Source organism: Benincasa hispida, chromosome 9 (assembly GCF_009727055.1).
Source record: "Benincasa hispida cultivar B227 chromosome 9, ASM972705v1, whole genome shotgun sequence".
In the NCBI taxonomy this organism is placed as follows: domain Eukaryota; kingdom Viridiplantae; phylum Streptophyta; class Magnoliopsida; order Cucurbitales; family Cucurbitaceae; genus Benincasa; species Benincasa hispida.
Window position 1 is genome coordinate 46,377,289 of NC_052357.1, and position 10,165 is coordinate 46,387,453.

Genomic DNA, 10,165 nt, shown 5'->3' on the forward strand with positions numbered 1-10,165 from the left:
GAGGGCAAGTTTTCTTTTTGAAGGGGTCAATGATGTAAGAAGAATAAGGGTTAATTGGGTAATTAGGTAACATTCTAGGTTAATTCCCTTTTTACCCCCACTAGTAATAAAACTCTATAAATAGGAACTTTCCCCTCTTGTATGGAACACATTATTCATTCTAATAAAAGATCAACAATCTTGATTCTTGGAGAGAAAATCTCCAAGAATCTAATCAAGAGTCTTTTTATTAATGAGAATTTGCCCTAATACAAGGAGGCTCTATCTATTTACAGAGAATTACAATAGTCTCGAAAAGATAACTAAAAGAGATTAAAACTAAATTGGTAATTAAAATGTAATTAATCAAGGATTAACCAAGATTGAGTTGATTTTACCAAATTATCCCTATCCTATTACATTACTTTCATTGATAAAAAAATGAAAGAATTCAAGGGCATACAAAAGCACAAGGCCCCAAAAGCCACCCCTAAAGAAAAGGTTTCCATCTAAGCATAATGTTGCCTAAAGAATCATTATAAAAAAAACTTCAAAACCGAAGCCCAAAGCAACACATGAAACCTCATTGGGTCCTTCTCAAGACCTCTAAACACCCTTTTGTTCCCCAAAACATCCCACAACACAGCACAAACCCTGCAAACCACAAGAAATGGCCCTTCTCTCTGAAAGGAGGATGGAGGATGAACTCCCCGATCTTCAATCCAATATCTCTTTTGGCCGGCTAACTGGACATCAAACTCCTGCAAAAGGCAAGTCCACATAGACCTCGTAAACTGACCGTCGCAGAACAGGTGATCCAGGTTTTCTTCTGCCTTCCGACAGAGTAAACAGCAGAAATGACCCATTAATGTTAATCCTCCAAACCACATCAAAGACCGACTCACTAATAGGAGAGGGATCCAACAACCACCTAAAGAAATATTTACAAGAAAAGCTCTCAAGAGGATTAGGCTTCCAAACACGAATATCCTTTCTCCCTTCTCTAAAACTGCACTCATCCAACAACCAAAGAAGAGAGACAACCTCCGTCTTCTCCCGATCGGATAAACTACGACGAAAACCGAAAGAAAAGGACACAACACCTCCCGACCACACCAGAAAGTCAAAGATTGAACAATTTTTTAAGACAAGTGACAAATACGAGGGAACACAGAATAAAGAGGACTATCCCCAACCCACCAATCTTCCCAAAAGTAGGTATCCTAACCATCCCCCACAATACAACGGACCAAAATGGAGAAAAAAGGGAGCTCTAACACGATATCTTTCCAAGGATTGCAGTGTGTGCCTTTAACCCCCTTTACCATCCAGACAAAGGGATGAGTTTCGTATTTACTACTAATAACTCTACGCCACAAGGATTCGAGCTCGAGGGCAAAACACTACAGCCACTTAGCCAACAGAGATTTGTTTCAAAGTCTTAAATTTCCCAATCTCCAACACCCCCCCCCCCGGTGCACAAGGCGCCCACAACCTCCCAGCTAACCAGATGAGATCCTTTACCCTCATCCACACCTTCCCACAGAAAGTCTCATGTATTTCTCAATACTTTTGCAGACTGAGTTAGGGGCCTTAAATAGTGAGACATAATAAATAGGGATGTCACTCAACACAAATCTGATCAGTGTAAGGCTCCCCACCTTGGAGAAGTAACCTTTCTTCCAAGAGTCATGCCTTTTCTAGATTTTCTCAGTAATGAGATCCCAAAAGGACAAAGCTCTTAGGTTTCCTCCCAAAGGAAAACCAAGATAACAAGAAGGAAAAGTCCCAACCTCGCAACCAACCTCTCTAGCCCACCTATTAAACTTGTCCTGCTCGCAGTTGATACCTAGGATTTGACATTTGCTCCTATTAATTTTAAGCCCTAATATGGCTTCAAAAAACCTCACCATGTGGTTAAAGGTCAAAAAGGAATTCTCATTACCCAAGTAGAACAAGATTGTATCATCTGCAAACTGAAGATGGGATAAAGCAACCTCCTCAGTCCCTATCCTGAAGGGCTCAACAATATTTCCTTCTACTCCCCTAGAGATAATACGACTTAAAACATCCACCACAATAAAAAAACAAAAAGGGAGATAATGGGTCCCCTTGTCTCAAACCTCTAGAAGCCTAGATCGATCCCTTAGGGGTTCCATTGATAAGGATAGAATAGTGTACATTCCTACCACACCCACACATCCACATTCTCCGTCTAAACCCAAAACCTTTCTTCTCCAACACTTTATCCAAAAAATCCCAATCGACATGATAATAAGTCTTTTCAAAGTCAAGTTTGAAAATAACTCCCTCTTATTCACCCTGTAATCTTCAATGGCTTCATGGGCAATGAGGACCTGATCGAGAATCTGTTTACCAGCCACAAAAGCACCCTGAGTCCCTGCAATAGTCAAGGAGAGCACTTTCCTCAAACGATTCGCAAGAACCTTAGCCAGGTTCTCGTAGACTCTAATGATAAGACTAATGGACCTGAACTCCTTAACCCTATTAGCATTCTCCTTTTTAGGGATCAGACACACAAAGGTTTCCACCATAGTCTTATTCAAGATGCCTCTCTGGTAAAACTCTCTGAACACACCCTCCGACTCTGCCTTAAGCAAATCCCAATTATCTTGGAAAAAGGCTATAGAAAAACCATCTGGACCCAAGGACTTGCTTCTATCACACCCGAAGACTGCCCTCCTAATTTCTTCCAAGGTAAAGGAGGTCACCAACTCTTCATCCTCGGCAGTCGAGATGGGACTCCAGTCAATACCACTAACAAACCGTTTGGCCCCAACCACAGTTGGAGAAGGCTGACAAGACCTCCTCCTTAATCTCTATCTTTCCTAGTGCACTCCCCATTCTCCAAAATAAGTTGACCTATATAATTCTTGTTCCTTCTACCACTAACCACTCTGTGGAAAAAGGTGGTATTGCAATCCCCTTCCTTCACCCACTTAACCTTAGCCTTTTGGCACCAACTAATTCATTATTTCTTAATCACTTCAGCAAGCTCCCCTTTTAAAACAAATCTCTCCTCCCTCAAAGTACTATCCAAGTGGCCTTCCACCTCAACCTCATCAATCTCCTCAATTCTTCCTAGAATGACAGAATCCCAATGATATAGGAGGGCTCCTAAAACGAGAAAAGACATCAGCCACCGAATAATTCTTCATAGAGGAAAATGATATAAACAGGAAAATAGAGAGCAGGGGGAATACTATATATGCACAAAATAGTTCAGGACTACAGAAACACAAAATAATACTCAGTATAAGACCATGGTTTCTAAAAAAATTTAGTCAAAGCAGCTGAGCAAATAAAAGCTTAAGAAAGTTGCTTTTTGAACAGTGCAATAAGAAATTGTAAGCACCTTCCACTTAAATATGTGATTAAGAACTTCAGGCTCACAAACAGCTTCTGCATCCTCAATGCAACATCCTTCTTCAAGTTTGAGTAGAGCAGCTCGAACAGCCTAACAACCAAAACAGTATACCATCAATGGATAAGAAACTACAAGATCACTTTAAGGATACATAAATTAACAATTTTCTTACCACAACTGAGCCTTCCAACTTCCCCATTTTAATTGTCTTGTCCACTACATTTTTTAAAGAATATGCATGAGTAGATGGAACTTTGTGCTTCCGAATTACGTCCTCCAAAGTAATTGAAGATGAAACATTTTTCATCAAATCCATTAACCTAGGTCACAAGAAAGAATATTTTAGAAAAAAAAAATCCCTTTTACCAAACATCTAAAAGCATACATTTCAGGAAATTATAACTTTTGTCATTCCTTTATCCAATTTTTAGGGGTGAGGGATCGAAACTAAATGTTAAGTCAAAATGGTAGCCACCTCCTCTCTGAATCGGCATCTAATAGGTACATCCCACTGTTCAACCTCTTTGTCAGAGGCTTAGAGGCATCAAACTTTCCCAGTTCACTCCTATCCTCCTTGGGAGCCTTATTTTGATCAGGTCTCTTGGTTGGCATGGCAGCCTTGCCAACTAAGGAGGATTTTTTCAATTTGATAGTCTTGTCAATGTCCATGAGGACAGCTTCTCCATTTTGATTGAAAGACTTTCTTGAAACATTACCCAATTTCACTTTTCTAGACTCAGAACCCAACAATGATTTCTCAGCCATTTTGCCAACAACCTTCCCATCAAATGAGGACCTCTCAAATGATTTGGATACTTTTGCAGCAGACTTTCCCTGAAGGTCATCTGACATACTTTCCTTTTTCGATGCAACATTCTCCCCAATCCGACGAAAGCCTATTGTCTTCCCTTGTGTTGTATCACCAGTAGGAAGTTTCTTTTTCTGAATATGAATCCTACTCTCTTCAAGACCAGGGAATTTGATATGGTCTCTCGCTGGAGTCTCAATTTCTTCATCAATCTCATGGTCTCTGGTCAAATTAAAAGAAAAGAACATTAACAGGCCAATATTGATCAAGTAAATAACAGTAACAGTTGATACAACACTCTTACAAGCAATATATCAATATGCGATTGGGCAATAGCTTTTCCCATGCCCTGGTTGGGGTTTCGCCATCCTCTGAATCTTCAAATGTGATCATCCTAACAAAAGCAATGCATGCCTTAACCAGTTAAGCATCAGAAATTACACTCTGATTCACTATACAGAAATTTGAAGGATACCTTGGCAAGCATTTTCTATGATATGACTTGGGACAACGTCGGCAAACAGCAAACTGTAATTCCCATACTTTTTTATTTTCGCCGAGTTTACAAACAGAGCACTTATGCACAGGGCATGAGAAAGATTCTCCAGAAGCAATCTTCTTCTCAAGTTCTCCAGCAGCAACTTTATTCTCCCGATGAAGCAATTTTGAAATACATTTAGGATGATAAAAATAACCACAAGTTGCATTTACACATTGGAAGACCTAAAGAGCAATGGTAATTCATATTAGGTAATAATCAAAGACAGTGATATATCTAAAATCATATGTAAATCAACTTTGTTTATAAGAACTGGATATGTATATTCAACAAAAGAGCCAAAAAGGACAGTCTAAGGGTAAGGGGTTGAGGAAACCCCCTCCTACAAAACTAATAAAGAAGAACCTACCAATTGTTAATACTCATTAAAAGATTGTAATTTCAAAGGGAGAGATGAGCCATTGGCATAATTAACAATGCCAATAAATAACTTAACATTAAAATAACGAAGGCTCCAAATCTACAAACAGGAAACTAGGAAACAAAGTCAAACAACACAAAGCCAATCGAAGGGTCGCTAGAATAATGAATTAAAAGATTGTGAAAAACCACTAGTGTAAAGATGGAAAGACATTAGGATCCAGTTAAGTTTATTATGATTTGAGAGAGAGAGAGAGAGAGAATCATTAAATAAAAACAAAACAAAAATTAGACAATGCCTGTATTGTATTGTGCATGATTCATATAGCAATTTATCATACAATACGTGAAGGATAGCCATTTTAGAAGCAAGGCGTATGAAAGCAATCAATTTTATACCTCCTGAAACATCAAATTGACAATGAGTTACTTTATAGAGGAGTTTCATTGAATTTTTAACAACTTTTTCCAAATATAAGCAGAGTACTTCACTTGACTTTGAGGGTGAGTGTTGGCTGTTGAACAAGAAAAGTTGTTGAATTATTCTCACAATGTACTACTTTTTGCAAAAGGACTATCATTAATGAGGCAATATTTTAAAAACCCCTCCCGGATGCGCACCTAAGCTCCAGTCGTAGGTCTGGCACCTCGTCTTGAAAAGAGGAGGCTCGTAAAACAAGGCACACCTCTTGTGAAGTCCCAAGGCTCAAAGCCCTAGGCCTTGGGGCTTTTTAATTATTTTTAAAAAAATATTAATAATTGGTGTTTTCCCAAAAAAAAAGTTAATTTACGAAGCCAAAATGCAAAAATTTCTTGTGTTTATGAATCTTTTATTCATATTTTCACTTCAACTATGATTTCTCTTCTTTATGTAGTACGTTTATATATATATTGCGCCTCACAAAAAAAAACGCTTCTTTTTGCGTCTTGTGCATTTAAGCCTCAAAAGATTATTGCACTTTATTGCGTCTTAAGCTTTAAAAAACATTGAGCGAGGTAGAATAAAAATAACACATCAAATAAGGAGGGTTAAGCACAAGAACTCATTGAGTTTTCTATAACTACTATGGTCACAGTTTCCTTTCTGTATTTCTTTGCATTATTACAATGAAATCTTTTATTCATATTTTCACTTCAACTATGATTTCTCCTTTATGTAGTACTTATATACTGCGCCTCAAAAAAAAATAACGCTTTTTTTTGCATCTTGTGCTTTTAAGCACCAAAAGACTATTGCACTTTATTACGTCTTGAAGTGTTCACTGAGAAGGTAGAATAAAAATAACACATCACATAAGAAGGAGGGTTAAGCACAAGAACTCGTTGAGTTTTCTATAACTACTATGGTCACAGTTTCCTTTCTGTATTTCTGTATTTCTTTGCATTCTTACAATGAAATCTTTTATTCATATTTTCACTTCAACTATGATTTCTCTTCTTTATGTAGTACTTTTATATATACTGCGCCTCAAAAAAAAATAACGCTTTTTTTTGCATCTTGTGCTTTTAAGCACCAAAAGACTATTGCACTTTATTGTGTCTTAAGCTTTAAAAAACACTGAGCAAGGTAGAATAAAAATAACACATCAAATAAGGAGGGTTAAGCACAAGAACTCATTGAGTTTTCTATAACTACCATGGTCACAGTTTCCTTTCTGTATTTCTGTATTTCTTTGCATTATTACAATGAAATCTTTTATCTCAAGTCTTGAATTAGAAAAAAAGTTACCCTCTCTTAATTAGTCATCAAGTCACTAGATTTTATAAATTACATCAATCTTATAGAAAAACATTTGAAGGTAACGTCTAAATCCAATCTATACAGACTGCAGTTTAGGCTGTGCTTATGGTATGGTCATGGTATATCTTGATGTTTCAGCAGTACTTAGTTATCCTTCAAACAAAACGTGGTGTGTAATGGGATTGTGTTATTAAACCTGCAGTGGGGGAGTAGTTCGAAAAGTACTAAAGAATATATCTAGCGGATGCCACACATATTTTTTTAACATTATTAAATTTGTAACCCCTCTAAAAGTCCTAAATTCATCTTTCTCGGTGGTGAATACAACTCCTGAACTAGTGTCAACTGGCTATTGAGGATGTGTAATCTCCCTCTCTTCATTTGTACCATTCCTTCCTGAAGGTTATTTCATGTCTCATCTTAAAAAATTTAATACGTGATACACTAGATGGCTCCATTAAATTTCAGGAGTCTGAACGTATCACATTGCAGGAAAAATTACACTTTTGGTCCAAGTTTGAAGTTTATTTCAAATTGGTCTCTAGGTTTCAAAATTGAACATTTAAAGTCCCCAACACTTGGAAAATGCTCCATTTTGGTCCTCTATTAACAGAATATGTTAAATAGATTACAATTTGCTAATGTGGCATTTTAAAATATAAATAATTATTATAATAATATTTTTTTATAAAAAACAAATTTCATTGACGTATGAAATTTACAAAAAGCCGAACCAAATCAACAAAGTTACAAAAGATTCCTCCAATTGTCAAAAGAGAAGATAGATTGTAAGAACTATAGAAAGATTCCTCCAATTACAAAAGAATTATTATAATAATTATGATCAAAATATAATAAATAATAAGTTTTCTCTCTCCTCTCCCCCACTTTTCCCCTTCCCCTCCCTTTCCGATCTTCATCGGCTTGTTTTTTTTCCTCTCCTTCATCTTCATCTCTCTTTCTCGTTTCCACCACCTTTCCCCTTCTCCCTTCTGATTCAATCGACAACAATTAAGCTCTCTTTAAACCCTAACCTCAGTTCCAATTCAATCAACTTTTTTCCTTTTAAAGAAACATTTCATTGATATATGAAAATAGGGATAAGACCCCCCAGAAAAATTACATTAGGGATTACCAATTGCTCACTAAAAAGGATAAGCTGAAATGACTAAAAGGGTGCTTAGTTTTGCACCAAGAAAAAGCAGTAAATAAAACCATATCCATAAAACGATGAAAGGGGGAAGATAAGTCGTTAAAAAGACGATTATTCTTTTCTCCCAAACGCCAGAAAAAAGCACGCACAATAACCAACCAAACCGTCTTCTTGGTACCTCCAAGTGGATGACCCACCAAAATAGAAGCCAGAGCATCAGAGATTCAATTAGGGCAAATAAAGTACCACCCAAAAGAAGACAGAATAATATCCCAAAAATTTGCAGCAAACGGACAATGAAAAAACAGATGAGTTGAAGATTCAGCTTGTTGATGACACAAGTGACACCAAGATTGTGAGATACACATATATGGAAGACGATGCTTCAAACAATCAGCAGTATTGATGGCATCCAAGCTAAGCTCTCAAAGAAAAAGGTTAACCATCCGCTTAAGATAGTTGTCTTTCCAAATCATCCAGTAAAGATCCAAGGAGGCCGAAGTCCCAATATCCATCAAGTCAGCCATAAGGGATTTAACAGAAAAGACTTAAGAAGGCTCCAGAGGTCAAATTCAGGAATCAGGGGAAGAGCATAACCTAACAGATGACAAATAGTGCGACAAAGTGGTCCATTCCGCAATTTCCAACTTAATAAGATTACAGCAAAGATTAAGATCCCAAGCATGTGTAGATGAGTTCCACAAGATAGCCACCGAAGCCTCCAACTGTTGAGCAAGGCGATAAAGCTGCAGAAACACAATTGATAGGATACCCCAACTAAGCCAAGAGTCATGCCAGAAAGAAGTAGAAGAACCATCACCAAGCCTACGACGAATAAGAGAAGCCACAAGACTAATATTTTGGCAAATAAACCTCCAAGGTGCCTTAAAAGAGGCACAAGAGATAGGAATAGGCAATATACAATCAGTAGAATAGAATTTGGCCACAATAAAAGACCTCCATAATGCATCATGCTCAAAAAGAAAACGCCAAGTCCATTTTGCAAGAAGGGCAAAATTTTTATGCTTAAAATTGCCAATAACAAGGCCTTCCAATAATTGAGGGCGCTGAGATATTTCCCAATTCACATTATGCATACCAACACCACCCTGAGAACCCTCCCAAAAGAAGTCCCAAACCAGCTTAGCAAGGCAACTAATAACAGAAGAGGGAGCCCTAAACAAAGATAAGTAACATGTAGGGAGATTAGAAAGGGTAGCCTGTATGAGAGTGTGTCGGCCACCCTTCGAAATATAAGCATATTTCCAATTATGAAGCTTGTGTTGAATTCTCTTCATCATCAGTTGCCAGAACGTCATAGAACTGGGACTACCCAAAGGGAGGCCAAGGTAAGTAGAAGGCCAGTAACCCCACTTGCAACCGAAAGAGTTAATCAACCAATCATATTTAGAATCAAGAACATAAATACCAAGGAGCTCACTCTTAGCCAAATTAATTCTCAAATCAGATGCACATTCAAAAATACGGACAACATCAAACAAATTCTGTAAAGCATGTTGCTCGGTAGTGGAGAATAACAATGTATCTATTGAACTAGAAAAAGAAGACGACACAAGGAGTTTACGTGGAAAACCCTAATTCAGGGAAGAAAAACCACGGTAGAAAATGACTTATTATTTTATGTTATGTTTACAATAGACCCAACCTCAGATATAAATAGAATGAGGTGAAACCCTAATTTAGCAAATATAGTAAAAATTACAAAAATGCCCTTAGGGCTAATTCAACATATTTCAACACTCCCCCTCAAGTTGGGGCATAGATATCGGCAAGACCCAACTTGCTAATACAAGCTTCAAACGTCTGTCTCGATAACTCTTTCGTAAAAACATCTGCAATCTGTTGGACTGAAGGTACATAGGGAATACAAATAGCTCCACGGTCTAACTTTTCTTTAATAAAGTGTCGGTCAATTTCCACATGTTTGGTTCTATCATGTTGCACGGGATTATTCGCAATACTGATGGCAGCCTTATTATCACAATACAACTTCATGGGCCTCGGACTACTCTCGTGAAGATCAGATAAAACTTTCTGCAACCAGATTTCTTCACACACTCCCAGATTCATAGCTCTATACTCTGCCTCAGCACTACTTCTGGCCACTACACCCTGTTTTTTACTCCGCCAAGTTACCAAATTTCCCCATACAAAAG

The 10,165-nt window shown here is 37.5% G+C and overlaps 1 protein-coding gene across 4 annotated transcripts in view; it reads right to left on the reverse strand.

Annotated features, from left to right (window-relative positions):
- Nucleotides 1–10,165, reverse strand: part of LOC120086308 (protein ENHANCED DOWNY MILDEW 2) — a 41,011-nt gene that overhangs the window by 17,631 nt on the left and 13,215 nt on the right. For all 4 annotated transcript variants that reach the window (XM_039042883.1, XM_039042884.1, XM_039042881.1 and 1 more), the window contains exons 8-12: nucleotides 4,651–4,898; nucleotides 4,480–4,569; nucleotides 3,843–4,397; nucleotides 3,540–3,687; nucleotides 3,356–3,457 (exon numbers count right to left, since the gene is read on the reverse strand). In XM_039042883.1, coding sequence (XP_038898811.1) covers nucleotides 3,356–3,457; nucleotides 3,540–3,687; nucleotides 3,843–4,397; nucleotides 4,480–4,569; nucleotides 4,651–4,898 — 1,143 coding nt within the window. The remainder of the gene's footprint in view (nucleotides 1–3,355; nucleotides 3,458–3,539; nucleotides 3,688–3,842; nucleotides 4,398–4,479; nucleotides 4,570–4,650; nucleotides 4,899–10,165) is intronic.